The following is a 27999-nucleotide window of genomic DNA, read 5'->3' as shown; positions in this document are numbered from 1 at the left end:
TTTGAACTTCGTTTCGAAATTCCTTTGTTGAATAAGTAATTTTGTTTTATTTCAAATTTCTTTTCCACTTAATTTGTTCAGAGAATATGATTACCTAGTTGTACTTCCTCGTAAAACATAAAATCACCACCATCACCACCACCAAACTCCATCGCCAGTCAACATGAACAATATTTCCATGTAAGCAATTCTCGGCAGTGATATGGACTAAGCAAGAAAGTCTAAAATCATGAATTCTCTTTTTATAGTCATTCCCCTGTGGGTGGAGATGGTAAAATAACACCCACAGTACCCCCTGCCTGTTTTAAGAGGCGACTAAATACGGCCCCTGAGGCTCTGAACTTGGGAGGTTGGGTTGGCAAATACAGGACCCTTAGCTGAGTCCTGGCATTGCTTCCACTTACTTGTGCCAGACTCCTCACTTTCATCTATCCTATCCGACCTACCTTGGTCAACTCCTGTCCTTTTTCGACCCTGATAGTATTACATATGACGGCCTAGGAAGTCTTTCATTTTCATGCCCATCATGGCCCTTATCTTTCATAAGCCAATATCTTCATTCTTTGAAGGGTCGGACCCCTTCCATTTTGTCCCCTCTGATTAGTGTTATATAGAGGATGGTTGTCTAGTTTAACTTCCTCTTAAAACAATAATCACCATCATCACCAATCTTATTATAGTCGATAACGGTAAAACTTAATAGGACATAAATGATCTGAAATTATATTCTCTATAAATTTTTTATGTAGCAACCCATACCCCTCCGTGTAACACACACAGATATAACATGAGGCGCACCGAATCAGACACCGCCAATTGGACAGCAGGTGTCACAAGAGCAAGCCAGCCACAAGAGAGGCGAGGGGGTGAGTAAGAGCCCGCTTAACATCCCCATGTATACTTCAGTTCACACAAACTTCACAACTAAGACATATATTTTTTCGTTACAGACTCTCAACATCAACCTTTAAAAGATGCAACTAGACCATAACAAATATCCCAACAACCTTGAGAAGTCTCCTCTTCAAACCCACACAGCGACAGGCGGCAAGATTTTACATAATCATCATAAAGCAACATTCAAACCACGGATCACGCAATATCTTAAAGAAACGCTACCTAATTTTATTCCCAAGGTGACACTCAGGTCCATGAAGTTTCCAGTGAGAGCACGCACATTGGATATTACAGACTAATATAATCTAAACCAACCAATGTCATCACAAGATTTTTAAAGCTTATCATTATGTTTTTATCAAGTACAATAATTGTAAACCCACTTCTTTAGACAGAGCAATTGTATACAAGCTAAATGTTTTTATGTATGGTACTTGTTAACATAATTCAATAGTCATACATAATACACACAAAAATATTTTTACTTAAAAGAATTCTTGTCAGTTGACAATTTTAAGTATTTTATTACTAAGCAAAATCCAGGATCCTGGCTATTTTGATCTAAGGTAATAGGAACAGTGGCTGAAGATGCCTAAAAAAATGCACGAAACATGTCCCGCTTATGATATAAAATTAATGTAAAAATATTTATGTAAATCAATGAAAACATAATGTATTGAAAATATGTACTCAAAAAAATAGTTATTTTAGAAAGGTACGTGGTGTTCAATATGGACCCAACGATGAGATTTATAACTTGTAACAGGAGTGTGTATCGTAGAAGTAGGATAGGAATGGTAGGAGGGGGGGCGGGGGGTATTCGTTCTGGTGAAAGAAGTAATTGTAAGCTACGAAAAAGTTAAAGATGACAAACAAGAAATTCTAGGTGTAAGGCAACTTGACTGGGAAAGAGTAGCGCTGACGCTGATTCAGAATTATTTGATGAGATGTTGCCATTAATGCTTTCACGGCCCGTACTTATAGACATGATATTGTATAGGCTTTTGGGCTTGTGCCGTGTCAAGAAAATAAGGTGAAATTCTTAACGTTTCACAGAAAACTGTGGACAGTCGAGAATTCTTCTGAGAACGCAGAGCACAGTTTTCTGCGAAACGTTAAGAATTTCACCTTATTTTCTTGACACATGCACAAGCCCAAAAACTTATACAATATCATGTCTATTTGACAAGATAATCGGCTATGTGGGAAATAACATGGAAAGGAATGTGATTGTAGCGGGAGATCTCAAATTACCAAATGTCTGTTGGGAAGGTAATGTGAACAACAGGAAGCATAACCAACAAATGGCAAATACCATAGTTAATATGGGAAGGACAGCTGATTCAGAAAGCGATGGAACCAGCTAGAGGGAAGAATATTCTGGAGGTGGTGCTGGTAAAACCAGATGAGCTCTATAGAGAAACTGAAGTAATAGATGGCATTAGTGATCACGGAGCTGTTTTTGTCATACTTAAAAATAAATGTGATAAAAAGGAAGGTCTTAAAAGTAGGACTATTAGGCAGTATCATATGGCTGATAAAGCAGGCGTGAAGGAGTTTAAAAAGTAACTATGGTTGGTGGAAAATGGTCATTAAAAATGTAAACAGATTCTGGGATGGGTTTAAAGCAATTGTTGAGGAGTGTGAAAACAGGTTTGTACCTTTAAAGGTGGTAAGAAATGGTAAAGACCCACCATATTATAATAGAGAAATAAGGAGACTAAGAAGGAGGTGCAGATTGGAAGGAAATAGTCAGAAATGGCTGTGGGAGTAAGGAGCAATTGAAGGAACTTACTAGGAAATTGAATCTAGCAAAGAAGGCAGTTAAGGATAACATGATGGCAAGCATAATTGGCAGTCATGCAAATTTTAGTAAAAAATGGAAGGGTATACATAGGCACTTTAAGGCAGAAACAGGTTCCAAGAACAACATTCCAGGAATCATTAATGTACAAGGGGAGTGTGTATGTGAGGATCTTCAAAAGGCAAAAGTATTCAGTTAGTAGTATGTGAAGATTGTTGGTTACAAGGATAATGTCCAGATAGAGGAGGTGACTAACACTAAAGAAGTATTAACCCTTTACAGTCCAATTTTCTGTCACATGTTCCAACAGTCTGGTCCAAATTAATTTTGCACATTTTTACCTAGTCAGATTATACTCAGAATTTTTATTAATAATTATAATTATACTCTTATTATGATTATTACCGTACATTCTATTGGATAGGAATTAGTTTCCATAATAATTTTTGTCGTCAGTGCAGGAGGAAAGAACAACATAATAAACTGAAGTGGAGTGATGCAGCTAGGCAGAACCTGCGGTCCTCTAGTTTTCTGACCTGATGAATAACTTAGTCTAGGTGGCTCACTATCATGAAATGTTACATTCCGGTAAACACTATTGTCGTTGGCATTCCCATTTGTATGTGCGGAAGTATGTTCAGCATCACTTGTACTGAAATTATAAACCCTGACCTGAGAAGCGCCATCATTGCCGTGTACCGTGTCTCCTCCTCCACCCCGGCCCATTACATTCGCGTGTCTTCTTGCTTTTGTAGCAGTCAATGGAACTTCCTCATCTGAATCTTTGGAAACAGCATATGATGGTCCGGGATCATTCCGCGCTTTTTTTTACGCACAGGTCCAGTCGCTGAAGTTTCACTTGCAGTGCTGGCGCTCACTACACCTTCATCTTCACTTGACAGTTCTCTAAACTCTTTGTCTAATTCAAATAACTAATCATCGTCACTGCTGTCTAAATAAACGTGCATACGTATTTCTTCTTCATTCATATTTGCCGCTTTTATATCGCAGATTCAACCGAGACAATTCGCTTTCACAGATAAACATGCCTAGTACAACACGTGTGCAGTACTACTCAATGTAAATACAGCTGACAGGCCGCGGGTAACCATGACGATACACGGCTATGTATATCTCGTATTATATCCATGGAGATAACAGAACGGTTTCTTTTATGCACAAAAATTAGCTCTAGAAACTCCAGGAATATCGATCGACCACAATCAGGTCAAAGAACTTCAATAAATAACTTCTCATGTAGAACGAAACATAATGTCGAAGTGAGCTCGTCGTTGGACCGGTTACAATAAGCCATGACGTCGAGGTCACCTCGACGTTGGACCGGAAAAGATACAAAAGTTAAAAGCTAGAAAAACGGCTGGAAATGATAAGAATTCTGGGGATATACTAAAGACAATTGGTTGTGATATAGTACCATATCTGAAGTACTTATTTGATTATTGTTTGCATGAAGGAGCTATACCAAATGAATGGAGAGTTGCTATAGTAGCACCTGTGTATAAAGGAAAGGGTGATAGACATAAAGCTGAAAATTACAGGCCTGTCAGTTTGACATGCATTGCATATAAGCTTTGGGAAAGCATTCTTTCTGATCACATTAGACATGTTTGCAAAATTAATAAGTGGTTTGATAGAAGGCAGTTCGGGTTTAGGAAAAGTTATTCCACTGAAGCTCAACTTGCAGGATTCTAGCAAAATATTAGCAGATATCTTCGATTCAGGAGGTCAAATTGACTGTATCACGATTGACCTATCTAAGGCATTTGATAGGGTGGATCAAGGGAGACTGCTGTCAAAAATGAGTGCAATTGGACTAGACAAAAGAGTTGGCTGAATGGGTTGCTGTATTTCTAGAAAATAGATCTCGGAGTATTAGAGTAGACGGACCTTTATGTGACCCTGTAATAGTTACAAGGGGAATTCCTCAATGCAGTATTATTGGACCTTTATGTTTTCTTATATATAAATGATATGAGCAAAGGAGTGGAGATAAGGCTTTTTGCAGATGATGTTATTCTGTAAAGAATAATAAGTAAGTTACAAAATTGTGAGCTACTGCAAAATGACCTTGATAATGTTGTTAGATGGTATGATGATCAAACAGGGTTAAAAATCAGGTTGTGAGTTTCACAAATAGGAAAAGTCCCCTGTTTTAATTACTGCATTGATGGGGTGAATGTTCCTTATGGGGATCATTGTAAGTACCTATGTGTTAATATAAGGAAAGATCTTCATTGGGGTAATCACATAAATGGAATTGGAAATAAAGGGCTACAGATCTCTGCACATGGTCACAAGGGTGTTTAGGGGTTGTGGTAAGGATATAAAGGAGAGGGCATACAAGTCTCATTTTGCTAGTGGCTTTACGTCGCACCGACACAGATAGGTCTTACGGCGATGATGGTATAGGTAAGGGCTAAGAGTTGGAAGGAAGCGGCCATGGACTTAATTAAGGTACAGCCCCAGCATTTGCCTGGTGTGAAAATGGGAAACTACGGAAAACCGTCTTCAGGGCTGCCGACATTGGGATTCAAACCCACTATCTCCCGGATGTAAGCTCACAGCTGCACGCTCCTAACCGCACAGCCAACTCGTCTGGTCATACAAGTCTCCGGTAAGACCCCAACTAGAGTATGGTTCCAGTGTACGGGTCCCTTGTATTTTAACATTTATAAGTGGTATGTTCCGAGCTGTCAGTGGAGAGATGGTGTGGAATGACATTACTAGGTGAATAAGTTTGAGTGGTGTCTTTAAAAGTAGGAAAGATAAAGTTTGAATTCTAGAGGACAAATTGGGGCAAATATTGATTTATAGGAAGGGGAGTTAGGGATTCGAACAACTTACCAAGGGAGATGTTCAATAAATTGCCAATTTCTTTGAAATCATTTTAAGAAAAGGCTAGGAAAACAACAGATAGGGAATCTGCCCTAAAGGCAGATAGTGATTGATTGTTATTTTTCCATCCGTACTGAAATTACGAGCAGGTTTCAGATAATTATTAATAATAATAATGTTATTTGTTTTACGTCCCACTAACTACTTTTTTAAGGTCTTCGGAGACGCCGAGGTGCCGGAATTTAGTCCCGCAGGAGTTCTTTAACGTGCCAGTAAATCTACCGAACGGGGCTGTCGTATTTGAGCACCTTCAAATACCACCGGACTGAGCCAGGATCGAACCTGCCAAATTGGGGTTAGAAGGCCAGCGCCTTAACCGTCTGAGCCACCCAGCCCGGCGGTTTCAGATAATTATGCATTTAAAAATGCCAAAGTATGCATGCAATTATATACTAAATAGTGTCAAAATATGCACTAAAATGTTGAAAATATGCATTTTAAAACCATAAATCTGATACCAGTTAACAATAAATTTATATTATGAAAATGTTACTCTTTAAACATTGCCAAAATAAATGAAAAAAACCATAGCTTTCTGTACCACAGCAGAATGCTTATGTCTTGAATTACACTTAATCACAGCATGATGCAACAGGTGCTCAATCACATTCTTGTATTTTCACTCAAAATGGTTTTGTACACAGGAAACTCTCTCTGTACATCACATGCCACAATTGGATCATACTCCAAGTTAATGAAATCAGAGACTTCCAGTATTGATTCATTGTCAGTTTTTTTTTCTTTGCCCACCAGAAATGTATTTAAGTTTGCAGAGATCAGAGCTTTTTAACACTGCACTCTGCATTTTTTAGTTGCCATTATAGCTGTGCTGCAGTATACTTCCATCGCTTGAAAAGTCTTCAGACTCACATACACATGCTTTCAATACATCAGTAACAGTTCTGTTCTCCTTAGGCATTGTAAATTAAGTAGCAACAATGCAGTCCTTTAATGTACTATGAACCGCAACCTGTTTCAACAACCAAAGTAGGGCTGATAAGAACTAATTGTGCATGGAAGGACTTTGTATTTAACAGCCCTGTTGTAAGTGAAATTCCAGGAATCAGTAGCTTACTTAGACAAAGCCATGGCCGGGTGTAGAGCTGGTGTTGCTAATTTTATACGCGATACCCACATGTCAAACAGGTTTTCAACACTTAAGTTATCTCAAATACATGCCAAATTTTCCCAATCAAAGGATGTAAGGGGCTGTTGACCTAGATGTTAAGCCCCTTCAAATGACAGGCATTATCATCAAAGGATGTACTGCATATTATTATTGGTCTGCGCAGGTCCTGGCTAGAAACAAAACCCGTTGGTCTAACAAGTCAGTGGTGCATAGCATTGAGCCCCTTGAAAGGAGTGTTTTGTGTCAGACCATTGGCCTAGAGAAATTGAATCGTTATTGTTTCGTAGTTGGTTATGAAATATATCTGTAAAAATAAAATACAGCAGTAGAAGCAGCTTTTGGGTTATTGGTAATGATGTGTTGGTACCAGTTTTTGTCAATACCCTCTACCAATATATATTTTTTGTTTTGATACTTGATACTCTAGTATTTTCATTCTTGAAATAAAATAGTAAAATACACATTTCTAAATACATTATTATTGACATGATACAGGCTTTTGCGCTTATGCCGTGTGAAGAAAATAAGGTGAAATTCTTTACGTTTTGCAGAGAACTTTGCTCTGTGTCTTCAGAAGAAAAATATCTTGACTGCCCATGAGAATTTAGATGTTATAATAGAAGTGGAAGTGGTACATTCATTCATCACCAGATAGCTCACCGGACATGGTACAGCGCTAGTGTTCGAAGCAGAAGCTGACGGAACCATCAGAATCAGTCTGAGAGGGTCACATAATATATAAAAGTATTACAGTTAATTGTGTCCAGGTTCTGCCTTGTCAATACGCTTCAGAATGTATTATTATTTAAACTATCATCACACTTATACACACACACAAGTACATGTTTCGAGGAAACAAATTCTCTTCTTCAGCTTGTTGGTAAAATCACATGTATCAAAGACCTTATTTAAAATTAACTATGTGCCAACAAATTACTGACGAGATGACAGTACAACAATATTAAAAATTCAAACATGAAAATCTTTCATGTTATGTCCCAGTTTTTTGAAATGTCTGTATGTGATGTATTAAAATAGAGCTGGTTGACTGTTGATCCATTGGATTTAAATTTGGCATTATTAATGGTCTTTCATAGTCCCGCTGTTTGGTGTTGAGACAGTCTGCTTATCATTACAATATCTTAACGGAAAGTAAATGTGTATTTGTAGATCAAGCCTGCCAGCTTCTTCTTCTTCTTCTTCTTCTTCTTCTTCTTCTTCTTCACAGGGCCTCTAAATATTAGTTCCTAATTAGCATCGACCTCTAAGATCTTTTGCTACCATGTTTTTCCTTCATTCCCACCTAGATATACCTGCTCCCTTCACAAAGCTGCAGGTTGTTCTTATTGGGTCTTCTTGGAGTTTTCTTCTCTCTTCACCTGGTAGTCCTAGAGTGGAGAGTCTGGTTCTACCCAGTGCCCCGCATTTGAAAAGTATGTGTTCAGCTGATTCCTCTGCTTCATTGCATTTCCTACATACGTTGTCTCTTATTACTCCAATTCTATGTAAGTGTTTTTTCAGATGGCAGTGTCCTGTCAACAGTCCTACCACTCATCTTATATTTTCTCTGCTGAGTTTCAATAGTTCTTTAGTATGCTTCTTGTTTGGTCCTTTTATCAGTTCCTTTATAAGCCTGCGTCCTGGAGTATTTTTCCAGTTTTCCATTTGTTTCTTTTATACCCATTTTCCTATGTAGTGTCAGGCTTGTCCATAGGAAATCCCGCATACAGGAGCCTGCCAGGTTAAAGGAATACCAGTTAGACCTGTAGTCAATTTTAGGAACAGCTCCACATACAAAACAGCAGAATTCATACTTATGTTCTTAAAGAAACATTATAAGTTTAATGCAAACAGGAGTCTTTGCAATACTACAGATTTTTGTAATAGAACCAAAAACATAACATTGTCTAAGGACAATACTATCCATAGTTTCGATGTCACGATTGTACATTTGAACATTGCGATCAATGAAACAACATAGTCAAAGAAATTTGAGTAACACACAGTCCTTTAAGCAAAGTGGAAATTAACGAATTTATTAATTTATTAACGTTCACACTTGAAAACTTTTTTACATTTAATAATAATATCTCTAAGCAAGTAAGAGGTTTGGCTATGGGATCATCTGCATCCGGTGTCCTAGCATATATATACGTACTGTCTAGAATCAACTAAAATAGTAAATAGTATAAAAGGATTAGATCTTTGGTTAAGGTACGTGGGCGACGCATTTGTTATTATCTATGGACAGGAACTTAAGCCGGATAGCTTGTTGGACAAGTTGAATAATATAGATAAATACATCAAGTTTACAATGGAAAAGGAGAACACAAGTTTGAATTACTTAGATGTAAAAATAACTATGAAAATTTGGTATGCAAAGTATATAGGGAACCCACACAAACAGATATCATAATCAACAACAGTTCTAACCACCCAGGACAACACAAAAAGGCGGTATTCTATAGCATGATTAATAGAGCCATCAACGTACCTTTAGAGAAAAATGAATTCAATAAAGAGATGACTATCATTTATATGGCACAGCCAAAAGAAATGGATACTCCAAAAACTACATCAAGAGGATCAAGAATAAGATAATAAATAAACCTAAAACTTTCCTTGAAAACAAGGAAAAAACGAAGAAATTTGTGACTTTTACTTATATCAATAGGCAGTCATATAGTCTGGCCAAATTGTTCACGAAACATAATACTAATGTGTCTTTTAGAAATAATAATAATAATAATAATAATAATAATAATAATATAGGTAGCAGGTAGGGACCCTCTTTGGAGGTAGCCCTACCCAGGAGTGGCGCCCCTGCCTATGCGAGTCCCAGATTACACTGACCCAGTGTGTATCGTCTGGTAAGGGTCCCAGCTCAAGGTCACGAGTGAAGACCTCAACGGAATCTACAGTGGAGAAGCTGAACTTTGAAATGGTGGAGATTGTGGAAGAGCCAGCCCAGTACTCAGGGTATAGTATGAGTACACTATTTATCAGCAGTGTTTGTCTCCCAAGGGGCGGCTGCAAGGTGCTCGATCAACGATCTTGAAGGCGGAAGAGGAATCTTAAATCCCAACGGCAATGGGAGCAGAAGAACCTAGTGCAGTAAACCACAAAAATGTAATCATTTCGGATTAACAATCTGATCTTACTTTGGAAGCTAATTCCTTCCTTCACAAATCACAACTTAATTCGCAAGATGGAAATGTCACTGAAAGAAAGCACTACCCCAGGTGGCAGCTCGGCAGAGAAATCCATCATTGCACTATGCAATGCAACGGGACCTACGAAAAAGACAAGTCGGAGCGTCTTGAAACCACTTCCAAACTCAAATTCAAGAACAACTATTTCATTGGAACAATAAACATCAACTCACTTACCAGAGTCGGAAAACAAAAAGAACTAGAAAAGCTTTTGAACAAAAATCAAATCCAGATCCTAGCTGTACAAAAAACAAGATTCCTGGAAGAAAACATCATAGACATCAACCAATACAGAATATTCAAAGTAAAGGCGGCAATAAGAACAACCAACATGCCTCTGCTCGGAACATGCTTCTACATAAACAAGAAGGTAGTAAACAATGTCACAGACTTCACATCAAAATCTGAAAGATTGTCTCTACTAACTATTAAATGCAAGAATAAGAGGTACACTCTCATCAACTGTCATGCCCCGATCAACGAAGACATCAAGATGAACCCACAGAAAGTTGATGACTTCTGGGATCTTCTGGAAACTGAAATCACCCAGGTACCCAAGAGCAACGTAAAAATCCTGCTGGGAGACTTCAACGCACAGATTGGGAAGGAACAAAAGTACAGAGACATCGTAAGAGAATATCCAGCACATGAGAGGACAAACAAGAATGGGAAAAGGCTCATCAGACTCTGCAAAGCTTTTCGGTTGAAACTTGTCAACACACTTCAAGAAACTCCCAAGAAAATCAAACACATGGGTATCTCCGAATCCTGAACTAGGAGAATTGCAATTGGATCACATAGTGATAACAAGGAAAAACTCAAAGGAGGTGATGAACGTGAAAGTGATTAGGAACGGTGAATTTGATTCGGACCACTATCTCTCCAAAGTTAAAATCTTCTCCCAGTAGGCCAAAAGAGAGACCCACCAAAAATGATTAGATACAACACAAAAAAATGAACATCACTGAAGACATCACTAGAAACTTCAGGAACAAAATCTGGACCAGCAGAAAGGAGAACTGGCAAGAACTATGCACGGGAATCATTGAAGCCGCAAAGAAAACACTTTGACAGGCTAGGAGGAAAAGAGAAATATGGTGGAATGAAGAGTGCAAGGAAACTGTCGGGGAGAGGTCTGAGAAATGGAGAAAATGGAAATGCTCCAGAGAAAAAGAACACATGGAACAATTCAGGCAACAGAGGAATGAAACATCCGGGATATTTCGAAGGACTAAACGATCATTTGAAAGAGCTGAACTGGAAGAGATCCAGCCGACTTTGTCAAGAACAGTTCCAGAGACTTTTATCAGATCTTCAAGCGCAAACTCAAAGGATACCAAGCACCAAGTTTGAGCTTCAGAAACGAACAGGGTAAAATTGGACTGAACAACCAAGAAAACTGTGAGATACTAGACAGATACTTCCACAATCTTTGAATTGTCCTTCTTCAACCTCCAAACTAGAATTTCCAGACATACCAGAGAACTCAGAAGATGACGATCCACCAACAAAGGAAGAAGTCAAGGAAGCCCTTGAAAATCTCAAAAACAACAGGGCAAATGGAAAGGACTCAATAACGGCAGAAATGTTGAAATGGGCAGAACCGGAAATCTTAGTTGATCTTCACCAAATCATCAAAGAAATTTAGGAGAAGGAGACAATCCCAGAAGAATGGAAAACAGAACTTATCCATCCGCTGCAAAGAAAGGGGACAAACAGGATGTCAACAACTATAGGGGTGTGTCCCTCCTTCCGATCGCCTATAAAATCCTCTCAAACTGCTTCTTAACAGGAGGCAAATCTGGACCAACAGCTAGGGAATACCAAGCAGGGTTTAGGAAAGGCCGCTTCTGTATCGAGCAAATATTCAACCTGAAGTCAATACTCCACCACAGAATGTTGAGTGGTAAGAAAATTGTGGTGTCGTTTATAGACTTCAGAAAAGCCTTTGATTCAGCGGACAGAGAGACTCTGGATAAGATCATTAGAGAATTTGGAGTCAAAACCAAACTGGCAAATATAATCAAAGAGACCCTAACAGGCACAACCTCCATGGTAAAATTCTTCGGGCATCTATCACAGTCATTTGAAATCAAGACAGGCGTGAGGCAAGGGGATGGACTATCCCCACTCCTATTAAACTGTGTCCTAGAAAAGATAGTGAGAATATGGAACTCAAAACTTGAACATCGAGGGATAATCCCAATCTGTCTAGGGAGAAAATCAGGAGGGATTAAAGTCAACTGCTTGGCTTTTGCTGACGACTTTGCTATACTATCAGAAAGTCCAGAGGTCGCAACCATCCAGATTAACCTCTTGTAAAGAATCGCCAGACAAACAGGACTGAGGATCTCAGCATTAAAGACCAAATTCATGACGAACATCAAAGATGGACCAAAATTCCTGGAAACAGAGATAGGATGGATAGAAAGGGTCAAGAAGTTCAAGTACCTTGGTGAGACGATACAGGAGAATGGACTAGAAAAAGCTGCAGTGGAAGATCGGATCTCAAAAATGGAAAGAGCATATGGCTTGACAAAAAACATCTACAATAAGAAGTGCTTATCCTGGAATTCCAAATTAAAACATTACAATGCCGTGGTCAAAACAGAATGCCTGTATGCCATTGAATGCCTGTCCATGAACTACAAGCTGAAGAAGCTAGAGATCCTAGAAAGAAAAGTCCTCAGGAAAATTATGGGAGCTGTCCAAACTGAAAGCGGATGGAAACTTTGGAGCAACAAAGAAGCTTATCAGAAGGTGGAAAGAATCTGAGACCATGAAGAAAAGGAGGCTGGTGTTTCTTGGACATGTGTACAGAATGAACGCAAACAGACTTACCAAACAGATATTTGATTACTTCTGGAGAAAAAAAACCCCACTACAGCATGGATTAAGGAAACGAAGAAGGATATGGAAAGGTTAAGCATCTTGGAAGACCATCTGTTAGAAAGGAATACGTTTAGGAACACAATGAAGAATTTGGAAGGTGTTCAAGCCACAGGAAGAACTAAGAAGACCAGAAGAGCCTGGACAGATGAACAACGGAAGCAGGCCAGCGAACGCATGAAGGAGTATTAGACATAGAGAAAACTCCGCACGAAGAGAAAGAAATGAAGTTCTAGCATGATCCTTAGTGGCCCATTCGCTTGTAAAAAGAAATAATAATAGTAACAATAATAATAATAATAATAATAATAATAATAATAATAAAATCCTGTTCAATCTAATAGCATGAACACAAGCAGTATTTATAGTAAATTGGGAGTGTATAGGTTGACATGCCAAGAGTGTGATAAAAACTATGTAGGGCAGTCAGGTAGAAGTGTAGCAGTACGCTACAAAGAGCATGTCAACGCAAGAAAATATGCTAGATACTCTGCCATGTGTAAACATATGCATGATAATAATCACCAGTTCATTAACATAGAAAATGACATGGTTTTACTACACAGATGAACATTCTCGAGAAATTAGAAATTTATAAATTACAGGAACTTGACAACGAAAATAGTTTAAACGAACACATGGCAGATGATAATCAGTTATGTAAACTTGCAATCCAATACTCCAGAAAAAGAAAGAAAGAGAAAGGGCAACAACAATTCCCCTCATGCTGCAGACTCCTCCCACTCCACTCCCCCTCCAGTCATCCAATTCACCAGCTAGTTAGTCTGTTATTGAGCTCATAGTGCCTACACACCTGCAAGACCTCTGGATCTAATGTAAGTTACTTTCTATTTCAACGTTAGATTCTCAGCCCATTATGTTGCCTTTAATACCATTAAATTTTAGTCTTTTTTTTTTTAAATCTTTACAGACAAATGAAAAAGTCCATTTTAACCTGGCAGGCTTGATCTACAAATACAGATTTACTTTCCGTTAAGATATTGTAATGATAAGCAGACGGTCCTAACACCAATCGCTGGGCCTATGAAAGACCATTAATAATGCCACATTTAAATCCAATGGATCAACAGTCAACCAGCTGTATTTTAATACTTCATATACAGACATTTCATAGAATTGGGACATAAAATGAAAGATTTTCATTTTTGAATTTTTAATATTGTTGTATTGTCATCTTGTCAGCAATTTGTTGGCACATAGTTAATTTTAAACAAGGTCTTTGATACAAGTGATTTTACCAACCAGCTGCAGAAGAGAATTTGTTTTCTTGAAACATATACTTGTTTGTGTATATAAGTAAATGATAGTTTAAATAATAATACATTCTGAAGTGTATTGACAAGGCAGAACCTGGACGCAATTAACTGTAATAATTGAGTCAATAGGACCATTTGTGGCCACCATGGTCAAGTAATAGATACTGTATACGAAAGTATGACACTGACACAAGCCTGGAATGAAACACCTGGCGAGGAGGAACGTATGAATTTGGAAAACACTGAAACAAAATAACAATAGTGAAGGGACAGGGAAGGGAACCACCTACGTAAATCCTTAATGGCTGGCAACCACGTATTACTTAATTGATAGCCAGTGACCCTGTTGAAATTATTAGGATTTCTACGTACGAGGGTAATACCAAAAATAACATCTATATTTCTATAAATACAGAACTATGGTCGTGTGGCCGTTGGTCACAATATTATGAAGAGTGTTTTCTGCGCTCGCATATAAACATGCACACGTCATGCTGAGGCACTCAGTCTAGGCCTGGCAGCCATTGAGAATGGATCTCCCGTAGGGTGTTACCGCCAAGTGCATGGATGTCAAAAATGTTCGTAAGTGGTGTAGAGAGTTTGCAGCCGGTCGGGCTGAAATTCACGACGAACAAAGGAGCGGGAGACCGTCAATTTCTGTCGAGACAGTCATGAAGGTTGAGCAAATCATGCGTGAAAATCAGCGGATCACCTTGGATGATCTCTGCACTTTGGTTCCTAAGGTTTCCCCGAAGCGCCGCTCACAGAATTTTCACGAAAAAGTTGAAATACCGGAACGTGTGCGTAGGATGGGTGCCAGCACTGACGACAAGGTGAAAGATGAGGTTCACAACTTCCTGAACAGCGTGGCAGTGAGCTGGTATGACATGGGCATACAAAAACTGTCACAGCGTCTACAAAAATGCATTGACCAAAATGGTGATTATGTAGAAAAATAGCTAAATGTTCAAGCTGTAAAATGATGAAAACCATTGTAGAAATAAACAGGTCTATGTATTTATAAAGAAATAGCTCTTATTTTTAGGATTACCATCTTATTTGCAAATCTTCCCATTATAATCCTGGACCTGTAGTGTCTAGTGTGGGTAAGAGCTGGAGCATCTTGGAACATGACATTATAACCCGATGATAGAGCGTGCTCAGCTATTGCTGATTAGTCTGGCTGGTTGAGACGAATATTTCGTTCATGTTTCTTGATACGAGTACCAATGGACCGGCCTGTTTGGCCAATGTATACCTTACTGCAAGTACAGGGAATTTCTTATACCTTAGGATGTAAAAGTGGGGACAATTTGCCCTTGGTTTTGCCCAGACTGTGCCAAACACTGTTTTTATATTGTGTTTGCAGAGGACTTGGCAATTTGATCTGTGGTGTTGTGAATGTAAGGCAGGTAGGCAGTTCCCATCAGTTCTTCTTTCTGTGAGCTTTGCTTGGTCGTTTATCTGGGATGCAGTGCTCTATGAATCTGCAAATCACTGTAACCTTTATTCCTGAACATGACTTTGAGTGTATCCATCTCCACCTGGATATTTGATGGCTCACAAATTCATTATTAATGTTAAACATTAATTTATTGAAACCACCTATTCAATACTGGTTAAGTCTTTGACTATAACAATGACATTACATTAATTTTGAGTATGGTACATGTTTCGCCTGGCATTGCAGGCATCATCAGCCATTAATTCTATCTCCAAGTCAGAGCTCTGAGTGGATGCTATTTTAGGATTAATCATAGTCAATTATTTATATAACAGTGAATTTCAATACGGTCAAAATGAAAATAATCACTTGTAACACAAATTCATCTCGCTCTCTTGGTGAGTGTCGTGAGAATGCCTTGTTTTTATGCTGGATGGTGGTGAGAATCTGCGTGAAGATAGCGATTGTGTGGGTAGGCTTATGATAGACGGTATGTCCTAAGGAGCTGTCCGATTTTTCCCTTACTAGAACATCCAAGAAAGGAAGGGATCCATCTGACTCCATCTCCATAGTGAATTTAGTTTAAGGAGTTACTGATTTAGGTGGTTTAGAAATAGATGAAGTTTCTCAAGACCTTCTGTCCAGACTACAAAAGTATCATCAACATACCTCCACCACCAAATCATAGGTTTGACGGGGGCCGAAGCAATAGCCTTCCCCTCAAAATGCTCTATAAAGAAATTAGCCACTGTGGGTAAAAGTGGACTTTCCATAGCCACTCCATCCGTCTTTTTGTAAAAATTCCCACCCTACAAGAAATAGCTGGAAGTCATGAGTGGTAGAATAGCTTAGTAATATCCTCAGGGAACAGGTGTTCAATGAGAGACATGGCCGAGTCAATCAGCACTTTAGTGAACAAGGACTCCACATCGAAACTCGCCAAAAGTGCATTAGGTTGAAGGGTCATGGTTGACAAATTGACGAAATACCAAGAGTCCCTAATGTATGATTCAGTACGTCCTATGTGTGGCTGAAGCAATTTGCTTAGGTACTTAGCCAGAGCATGTGTAGGAGAACCTATCGCACTAACAATAGGTCTGAGGGAAACATCAGCTTTATGGATCTTAGGAAATCCATATAATCTAGGTGGCACTGCATTCCCTGGGGACAGATCTTTTGGAATTGAAGATCGCCTTAAGAGCTTCACGGTGGAGTTGAACACACGAGTGGTAGGGTCACGTGAGTTCAGTCTGTAAACAGGCTCTGACAGTATAGCCGAAATATTCTTATACTCGTCAGTGTCCATAACCACCGTCGCATCACCCTTATCAGCTAAGAGAATGGTCAGTTCAGAATCATCTCTAAGTTCCTTCAGAGCTCTCCTCTCGCTTCTTGTTAAATTTTGCACGGGTACAACAGTGGACCTTATGAGTCTCGCACATTTCTGTTTTAACTCCTCAGCCTCATCCGTAGGTAGTTTGTGGATGGCATTTTTTTGTTAACATTTCACTATCTGTATAATTGTAAATTAACTTAAAATATATTGTAGTGTGTAGTTCTAGATAGTAGTTAAATCTTAACAAAAAGTATTTAGTAGTATTTAAAAAATAATTGAATGTTAAATAGTAACTTAATAATGTTATAAGTTTTCGTTAAAAATACAAGCATTCTCACTCTGTTAGGGTTCGAGCCTACTTCTTTTTCTCTCTCATATGAAAGCCCTGCAGCTTTGGAAACAGTATTTGTTTTCCAATAATCTTAAGCACTTGAAACAGGGGATGACAGATCTTGTAGATATGTTGTGATTTAATCTTCAGAAGTGTTTACTGACAATGAATTTGTTGTGTCGTTTTCTTGTTTAATGCTGTTGTACACATACCACATATCAGACAGTTTTGCTGCCTAGGAAATAATTTAAAACAATTGTTACCATTTTTAGCGAGTAGGTGCAACCTATAATTTTACCAAAGATTAGAATACACAGCATATTGAAATGGAGTTACAAGCTTATCTTAAATTCAGGACCCTTCTGTTGATTAGCAAATGGCAGCAGCAATTTGTATGTAACAGCAGTGAGAGTACCCAAACTTCAAAAAACTCATCAGGTGGGAAGTCCAGCAGCATTGCTATTGAATATATTTCAATCTCTTCAGTGTCTTTGTACTTCATATTACCTAATTACATCCAGCAATGACTGTCTTACTGTCGCAATTCCTGATCCACTGTGTGATGGCTTCTGAAGATGAGAAATGACACTGTTCATGATAGGGATTGTCTCAGACACTGTCACTGTAGAACAACTTAGGGCGAGTGTTGCTTGATCAAAAATATTTAATGCATTGATTAATAAATCATTGTTCTCATTGCAATATTGTGTACCAGTAAAAGATAGCCCTACTAACTTGTTATTTGGAAAGAGCATGAATTAAAGTCCTCAAGGCGCTTCCTAGGCAAAAATAGCTAGGGCTTGGTACAGGAGGATAGGTTCTATCTACAATTAGTGAAGATTTACTTTAAATAGTCTGTTTATTCAAAATATTAGCAAGTTGAAATTCATATCGACTTGGTGCAGTGAACCGTCATCTTCCGAGTCGTCTTCCTGAATGGTTCTGCAGGCAACTTGTACTCCAGGGTCTTCTAGTCACCATGGTATTGGACTCGTACTCCAGGATCCCCTCGTCACCATGGAATTGGACTCGTGCTCCCAAGTCCACTCGCCACCATGGAATTGAACCCGTGCCTCGTACCTGAAGGTCTCGAATTTCCCGGAGGTCTACGGTGATCTTGATGTGGGGTAATCGCTCGTGGCTTGGCTTTATACAAGTGTTCAACAGTCGTACAGTCCCTTGTCACTTGTCACCAAAATTTACAGAATACTGCCTTTGATTTATTTAGGCAGACAACACATTGACACTTGAAGATAGAAATTAATGAATGTCACTTCATTATGTTAAAGTTGAAAATGTGGATAGCATTGATTTAAGAAATGACATAATGGAACACAGTTCATGGTTATTTACCACTGAAAATGATGAAACCAAACACAGTTCACTTGCAATACACTGTCTGTGGTTCCTTGCCACAATGCAAAAATAACAGTCGTATTTGACACAAAAATAGCTATGTAAGAGTTTATCCGTAAGACACTGCTAATAGCGATGAAATAATGACTTGTCAGTCACTCTTAGCACAGCGAGTCTCGTAAAATAATAAAGTCACTGAAGAATATTTGGAAGCAATTATACACAATTATGTGCAGAAATCAGTTTGAATCCATTTAAGATTAACACCATAATGGATTATGAGTTTGAGTTACTCACATTTAACAGTGCGGTTGACACAGTCTATCATACTCAAAGTTTATCATTAGTTAAGAAGTACTTCATTGTTGAATAGCAAGAAATATGCAAACCCTTGTGGTTTAACGATGAAATATTTCAAACACTTTTAAATATCACAGTTAATGGAATATTAAATAATGTTCTGATACTTGCACAGCAATGAAATAAATTAAACACATCACTTGGGTCTTGTTTGAAGAAATATTAAGTTCCACAATTCGAGAGTTACACTGAGTTCAATTTTTGGCGTGAGAATTTACAAGTTGTGTTTGATAATCACCACATCATCACTCGACTATACTGTCCGAAGGACAGAATAGCATAGTGTCTGACTATGCAGTGTCTGACTGTCTTTTATATGGTCAAGGCCTACACGTCATAGGATAATGTGATTATTTTAAAGTGGATTTACTTGAAAATCCCTCGATGGATTTTCTTGAAATTTGACAATAGAGACGTTCTTGTCATTGGCTACCATCATTAAAAAAGATTGATAAATTTCTGAATCGAAAGTTCTTGAATGCATGACTCATGGTTCCAGATGTATCCAGTGCTCACCACGAGGTAGGTTGATGAGTTGGACGGGCTAGTCTGCCTTGCTCCTGCATCTACATCACGCACAGTGTTCGCTCACATGCTGACTCGTCCTGGCAGATGTGAACACATCGAGCTTGGAGTTCTTGGCGCTCGAGATAATGATACGACATTGCTCTTAATAAATACTACATGTACTGTGCGTTCCTGGTACAATTGTAACATTATTTATTGGAAGGATTAGTTTGCCAGATGCAAATACAATGGCTCTCTTCTGCTCTTGAAGTCTCTTTAGCATATGGAGACTTGAATTCCATCATGTAGGTTCATCTTGAATCAGGCAGTGTTGTGATACAGAAATATTTCTGTGCAGCTTTGAGAATATATGTGGATTTTGAGGGATATTTGAAAATTTCTACATGACACAATGAGATTCTCAGTATTCTTAGAATTGTAAAGTCCCTCTTTAACCCATTCACTGCCAAACCCATACATATACATTATTGATTGCCGTGCCATGTCCGCCAAACCTGTATATAAACGTTTTGGTGCAGTGTGTACTTCACCAATCTCACAAATGAACGCGATATAGTGTCATGCTTCGAGATTCCATGGAAATGCTCAAAGAAGTTCTGTACTTGCAAATATACCACTCCATTTTGCCTGTTTTGAAAGCGATATGGTGTTATTTCAGCTTCGTTGGAGTGGAACATCTTTCCCGCTAACGTGTAGCCATCATGGCGTCTTGAAGTATACATTCATCTCTTGTTGACGAAGAAATTGAATGTTTCCTCATAAATAGTGATTCTGGAGAGCTATATTTTGATAATGAAGATGGAGAATATCTAAGTGGCGATATTGAACTACAAGAAAGTGCAAGACAAAGTAGTAATGATGAGTCTTGTGCGGAATTGTCACCTCTTCCTCATTTCAATTATTTTTTTCCCCAAATGTAAATCATTTTGATATTACTAGTTCTTGGATCAAGAATTTTATATTTCAGTAATAGTATCACCGAGCGGAGTAGCCGCACTTATTAACACACTATGGCTGTGGAGCCAAGCTCTGCACTCGGCAGGCGAGTGGGTTCGAACCTCACCATCAGCTGTCCTGATAATTTCTTTTCTTTGTGGTTTCTCTTTTGCACTCCCAAGGAAATGCCGGGACAGTTCCTATTCATAAACCACAGCCGATTCCTTCCACTTCTGTTCTCAGTTTCATTCGCCATCATTCATTTCATATTCATTATCTTCTCAACTGAGGTTTGCGTCGGGAAAGGCATCTGGTCGTAAAAATATGGTGTGAAATATAATCTCACTTCATCCCCGACATCATATCGGGCTGCAGGGCTAAGGGAACCATATGCATTCCATTAATAGTATCAGTAAATATGTATCTGTCAAAGTGCTTCTTCCTTAAAAGAACCCGGTCCACAGGGCTCGGCTGGTCATCAAAACTCGGCAGTGAAAAGGTTAAGCATGACTATCACAAGGCAAATAGGGGAATTTTCCCAAAGCCATGGCGCTACATTACCACCATTGTCATGAATCACAGCCATTATTTTACCCATTTAACACCAAGTTATTGCTATTTTTTAATATGTATTTTGGTGTATTTAGGAGGAGGTGATAGGAATCATTTTAATTTACATCGTATTGTAAATACAGTTGCCAATGAGGAATGAAAAAGCCAAAAAAACTTTGTGCTTAAAAATTTTCACTTTATTGTGACTGACCAATTGTTTTTTTAAATTTACGCTTCGTCTCCCTCCTGTTCATGTTAGTGTGTGTGTACAAAAATCAATGTTTTGTGTTCCTAGATTGTTGAAGCCTGAAACATGGGTGTTAAGAGAAAACGAGATATAGAAGAGAAAGAAGATGAGGATGAAGTAAACACATCTCTGGAGAAGAAAAAGGAATTTCCAGTTGCTAATTTCTGTAAAAATCTTCGAGGTGACAACTGTTTTAGAGGTATTGATTTAACTTACTTTGGATTGTTGTATTGTATGTTGTGACATTGAAACTACATAAGATTTATCTTGCTAATGTTAACTTCCTTTTTTATCAGTAAGAGTTAATTCTTTACATTGCTTACTGTCATAATATAGGTACCACTAATATTTATTTTCTTCTGTGTAGTGTTGAAGGAATTTGTGCAACATAGCAAATTATCAGAGAGCGATGAAAAGGACGTTGTTGTTCAATTGCTGGATGCTGGTGGTGGTGCTAATGATGTTGTTCATGTGCTCACTACTGGGAAAGTTACCCTTCCTTCTCAACATGCCGTTGTCTTCCAAGCACTCAGTGTTATAATCATGAGGTATGTAACAATTCTGTGTATTTTCATGAAAAAAATGATCAATATAAATAATAAAACAAATGTTTCACAATTTAACTTGCTTTTTCCGTAGAAAATTCAAGTGATCCATTAATTTTGCCAGTCAGTGTAGTAGCACATCTCTTAAAACTTCGTCTCCCTCTTAGTCTCTTAGTTGGTTAAGAAATTGTTTTCAGTGTTATTAAGGAATATGTTTGTTATTATTCCTGATAATGGTGAGCCCATGGTTAACCCTTGTTTTTGTTAAATTTTTGTCGGTTAATGCAAAACTGCTTTGATTTAAGGTTGTTCTTATAACATTATACACGATTTCCCATAGCATTTGGGAAAGATACCAAACTCGCACAAAAAGACATCAAAATCGGTATGAAACAGCAATCAGTTTGTTTAAACATTTTCACGGCTGTTTTCCAAGCAGTAGCTTGCTCATTAGCATGTATTTTCTAATTCCAGTAGTCTGAACACGCATATTCAGTTTCATTCTTAAAAATTGTAACACCATCACTCCACAGGCTTTTGACAAACAATTCCATTTTGTTACTTCAAACGATGTCGCCTAACCTAGGTTTACCACGCACATATTATGATGATAATAATAATAATAATATTATTTGCTTTACGTCCCACTAACTACTTTTTATGGATTTTTGAGACGCTGAGGTGCCGGTAGCAAGGAATCGATACAGAAGATGATCGACTGCATCCAATATAAACGGTGGAGTAGAGTGTATGAATCATCACCTACGAAATACTATAAGGCTGGCAAATAAGTAGCAAGCTAATAGTTCCACAATCACTCACCAGGTTCGTAGTTAAACTCCCTACTTCCTCAACTTCAAATATGCACAGTTCATACAAATTCATATTATCTTAAATCCCCTCATACCTCACACTGATATTTACAAATCTTAACTTCTACACTACCTTTTCAAATCGAACATGCAACGTCAGTATGCCAAGGTTTTTGAAAGTAGATAAATAAATAGTTTCATAGATAGAAATTGTGCTGCTTTCTTGGTTTTGCCATTAAAGTTTCACTGAAGTTCTAGAACCTTCCTGTTGAGAGGCTTTTATTGAATTTTTTAAATCACTCGCACTTCTGTATATGACTTGTGACATTGTTGCTTAAAAGTGGCTTTAGAAATATTTCTAAAAGGAGCTGTGGAAGCCCTTCATTATAAGTGTTGCATTTTATTTCCCTTGTGAATTTATCTTTCACGAGACTGGAGCAGTTTAGTCATTCTTTTCGAGGAAGGTAATGCACAGCTGCAATAAGAATATGAGAGACAATTGGATGGTTTTATGCATCACTTGACCAAGCACCAAAAGTAGATTTTGAGATATTGACACAAACGCAAAACCCTTTGTATTAATTCATATTTCCTGTTAAATGTGAGGTATTATATACCAGAATGAAGATAGACACATAAATTTTCTTCTTAATGTATCAAATTTAGGGATATATAAAGTACAGTAAAACCTCGATAATTCGAAATAGGTTCATTCAAAATCCCGTCTAATTCAAAGCTCTCATTCCCGGAAACATGAGATACGGTTTTGCATGTTATTTAAATTGTTTAATTCGAAATACGGATAATTCGTAATTCGAAGTACAATGTCGGCCCCATTACCAAAATTCAGACTTTTAATTCGAAACTGCCTTTACATTTTAAAACAATAATATGTTACAGAATAATTTAAATTCAAAATTTATCCGCGTCATGATAAAATGCGTCTTCAGGAACATGTAGGGGTAGCTTTCTGCACTTTCACACACTTCGGTGTGTCTACAATGTGCTTCATAATTGCTAAGTTCGAGTGAAACCGAATTATTTTTTATTCAACATTTTTAAGGAACGCTGGAATATCACGCAGCGGGCAGTGCGCGGGGAAACAGAATTCGCGAACACTGGTGATGCTGACAATTGACGAAAAAGTATGGCTCATATAATCAATTCGTAGGCACCGAACAATATTGTCATTGGCGATGAAACTGCATTGCTTTCTTTTAATGCCGAGCCCAAATGGCTGTATGTTTTTAAAGGCAAAAGTGCCAGCCGGGAAATCGTACAAGGGTGGGGGGTCATTGTGCTGTGTTGCAATGCACACGGAAGCGAGAGAATTCCTCCCCTCGTCATAGTAAAGTTCGATAAGCCACAATGTTTAAAGGGCATCGGGCACTTTCCGAGCAAGTGCAGTGCATCTAAAAATGCAAACGGTAAAGTAATCCAAAAAATAATGCATTTGCACAGGAGAACCAGCATAATTTATCAAAGTGCATTATTTGAACATTGTAAATGCACCTTGTTGGATACATTTCGGAAGTAGTTCTTTCCACGGCATTTGAAAGGTTTCAACTGTGAATCAAGGTGATTTGCATGCATTAGTGGGTCTTGGAATACACTGTGATGTGGCAAGTATTTACATTTCCAAAGTACGAGGGAAGTACCATGGCGGGATAATAGAGGATAGAGGGATAGAGTGACTGTATTGTGTTCTCATGCAGAAGAGTGCAGAAGGAAGTGGGAGACTTTCTCCCCTCGTCATAGGAAAGTTCGATTAGCCACGATGTTTTAAGGGCATCGGGTCCTTTCTGTGCAAGTACAGGACATGTAAAATGCATACAGTACAGTAATCCAATGAATAAAGCACTTCCACATGGGAGCCAGCATAGATTTTTCCTCTTCTTTGAATCGTGCTTTTCTTTCTTTCACCGAGCTCGATAGCTGCAGTCGCCAGTATCCAGTATTTGGGAGATAGTGGGTTTGAACCCCACTGTCGTCAACCCTGAAGATGGTTTTCCGTGGTTTCCCATTTTCACACCAGGCAAATGCTGTACCTTAATTAAATCCACGGCCGCTTCCTTACCACTACTAGTCCTTCCCTGTCCCATCATCGCCATAAGACCTATCTGTGTCGGTGCGACGTAAAGCAACTAGCAAATTCTGAGCAATGTACAGACAAAAAGAACTGTATAACAATTCCTCGCACAAGTTAAATGAAATCAACAAGAAAAAAGAATATTTTGCTGGAAACTTTTGTCCCACTAATCTGTCAACAGTTTGTTAATAAAGAGAGTTTCACCATCGACATTCCAGAACTAGACCTGCCCTTCCCTCAATATCTCCCTCCCGTACCTTACCCCCACCTCCTTTCCCCTTCCACTTACTCTTCTAACCACATCAGCTCTGACGCGCTGCTAGCTACGCACACATTTAGTGTCAATAAGGACATGAGACCGATAAGGTCGTACCACTCGAGATGACAGTCTTCTAATGAGTAAGGGTCTGTACTACGACTGTCAGATAAACAGCCAGATACATAGGCTGCAGTTTTGCAAACTAGAAGTTAAATATTTTCTTGCGTACTACCAACGGATTTTAACGACGGTATTGTAATGCGGAAGATGTAGTAACATTTTTATTGGGTTGGTAATAAGGTTACTGAAAATATAGTGAAATTTAGCGCGGTGGTATACGTGTTCTCTGGTGTTTTCGTTTGTTCAGCTCTATTCCTTTTGAAACCAATATCAGACTCTTATTAAGCTATCATGTGGAAGTCCAGGTCAAAAACAGAATTAGGACTGAAATATACACATACGAAGAAATTTAAAATTAATTAACTGTATAACGAAACTGAAACTGTTATAGAAAATAAAAAGACTGAAAATGTAACCTGGATGCAAAAGTTAAGATTCAGGTTCTTTTTTTTGTCTAGTACTATTTACGAGGTTGCGCGTTACGACGAAAGTAAAGTTTATATTCGTAATTAATGCCACTGATTTAGCGTGGGATCATTAATTTTATTATTAATTCAATTTATTGTTTGTTCATTGAATAAATAGTGTCTGTCTTTTCAATGCAATGTGAGAATAGTAACTGGCAAGCATTTATCTCACTTTAGCGTAAATACTATTGTAGCAAGTTGTAATGAAGTAAAAGAAATATAACCTCCTTAACATCCTCATTCAACAGACTAATCGCCATGAACGTCATATACCTTTACTCCATATATGCGTCGCTGATAGATTTGGAATTGAACCCACGCTTTTGACACGCATTTTAATGATTAGGAAATGTGTGCAATCACCTCTAGTACCCTACCAACTACCATTTACAAGGTAAAAAAACTGTTAGACTATTGGGACTCGAACCCACAAAAAACTGCTTAGCAGCTAAACTATGTTGCCCTAATGACCACGGCTACCCATAAAGCTTACGGTAAACTGCTTGTGTGCTACTGATATACTCAGTAGCAACAACTTGCTAGCTTGGGAAATCTTTAAGAATTCTGTGATAGCTGGACAGGAAGCATGACATACTTTATAAATACATAGATTACATTGTAACAACTTAATTTCGCACAGCATCATGCAGATGTAGATTCATCTTGATGAGTAGCCATCTTGATTTTTTTACAGTAGCGTCCCGGATAGGAGCGAAGTCCCAGATAAGAGCGTTAACAGCTTCTTCAACTTCGGCATAGCTATACTCGAGAATATTTTCCCAGATTGCACATAAACGAAAGTCGTAGTATGCATTTTCAACCGAACTTCCAGATAAATGTCCAAACTGCCAAATAAATTTATACCGCACTTTTATCTGGCTGTCGTAGTACAGGCCCTAAGTTTGATTGAGCCTATATCCGTTTCTTTCTTTTCACACAATATTCTTGTTGTTTTTTTTTTTTTTTGTCTCACCTGTTCATTTCTTATTTTTTTCTCATTGCAGATGATGCGCAGTCACTATCCCCTTATTGATGGTCTCGCTATGTTGCGTACCACAGATTTCCACTTTGAAAAGGATTAGCAAGTTTTACGTTAACCAGGATAGCCTCCGTGGCTCAGGCGGCAGCACGCCGACCTCTCACCACTGGGTTCCATAGTTCAAATCCCTGTCACTCCGTGTGGTATTTGTGCTGGACAAAACAGAGGCGGAACAGATTTTTCTCCGGGTACTCCGGTTTTCCCTGTCACCTTTCATTTCAGCAACACTCTCCAATATCATTTTACCTGTTAGTCATTAATCATTGTCCCAGAGGAGTGCGACAGGCTTCGGCAGCCGGCTCAGTTCCTGTCTTTGCCGGTAGATTGGAGCTTCATTCATTCCATTCCTGACTTGGTCGAATGATTGAAAACAGGCTGTGGATTTCATATGTTAACCAGAAGAGCTTTTAGACGAGAGAATTTTTCTACTTCAATATTCACATGTTTTTAATGTTATTTGTCTTTTAATTTCACACATTTTTCAGCGTTTTTATTCGTTTGCATATATATGTAATATTTTAGTTTCTACTGAAGATGGCCTTTCTATAGGCTGAAACATGTTTAGACATTGTCCCGTCTAACGTAGATTGTTTTTGTATTGAAAAGGGAGTACAGTATAAGACTTTTTTATTTGTAAAGTGATACTACCTATGGTTCATGATAGCCTCAGAGAATGTGTGTGTTAATTCTTATCATGCGTAGGTAATGGATATCAGCGCTGAAATATTGTGTGTTTGCATGTACTGTACGCTGTAACAGAGTAAAATCCAAAGCTGTAGCGTACTCTGAATTGAAAGGAGATTCTTATATGTTTGTTTGCAGAACATTGACTGCTGTGCCTGATAAGCAATTGGAAACCGAACAGGCATGTCATCAGTTACTGAGTTTGCAGCTTCACACAATTCATTCTATGCTTTCTGAGAAAGCCACTGTTCGACATAAGAAAATTGTTCTGCGGTTACTGACTGGTAAGACAACTTTAAAAAGTTGTGACTTTGTTTTATTTGTGAGTTTGTATATGCGAATAATTCATTTTTGTTGTTTACAGCTATGGTGAGCCTGAGCGTGTCCCTTGCTCGGGAGATCCTCAGCCACGTAACATTCAACCCTGCTGTTGTAGAAGCTCTTACACGACATTCTAAGCCCTCTGATAAGTTAAGTGTTCGCACTTGCTTCATCCACTTTTTATTGGCTCTGCTTGTGGAAGGGAACACAGCCACAATTCGACCTCTGCTTGATAAAAAGGGTAAGATATACAGCTATCTCTGATATACAGTATGTACAATATATAGTACTCTCTTGTTATACACCATGGTTGTTTTATATACTGATATGACTGTGTTCCTGCCTTGTATGCTATTGCTTCTATTAGCTACCAAAATAGATTCAGTCTGGCTCTACAAGTCCTCCAAAGGTACCTTGCAGTAGCATCCAATACCAAGCAAGAAATGTAT

At 38.3% G+C, this 27999-nt stretch overlaps 1 protein-coding gene across 3 annotated transcripts in view; it reads left to right on the top strand.

Annotated features, from left to right (window-relative positions):
- The window catches only part of LOC136857679 (nucleolar pre-ribosomal-associated protein 1), a 404999-nt gene that overhangs the window by 56844 nt on the left and 320156 nt on the right, over window positions 1-27999 (top strand). For all 3 annotated transcript variants that reach the window (XM_067136526.2, XM_067136527.2, XM_067136525.2), the window contains exons 2-5: window positions 21263-21413; window positions 21582-21762; window positions 27368-27513; window positions 27594-27791. In XM_067136526.2, coding sequence (XP_066992627.2) covers window positions 21281-21413; window positions 21582-21762; window positions 27368-27513; window positions 27594-27791 — 658 coding nt within the window. In that variant the 5' untranslated portion in view covers window positions 21263-21280. The remainder of the gene's footprint in view (window positions 1-21262; window positions 21414-21581; window positions 21763-27367; window positions 27514-27593; window positions 27792-27999) is intronic.

The sequence above is a fragment of the Anabrus simplex genome, chromosome 1, assembly GCF_040414725.1.
Source record: "Anabrus simplex isolate iqAnaSimp1 chromosome 1, ASM4041472v1, whole genome shotgun sequence".
Classification (NCBI taxonomy): domain Eukaryota; kingdom Metazoa; phylum Arthropoda; class Insecta; order Orthoptera; family Tettigoniidae; genus Anabrus; species Anabrus simplex.
This window is presented reverse-complemented; position numbering and strand designations above follow the sequence as displayed.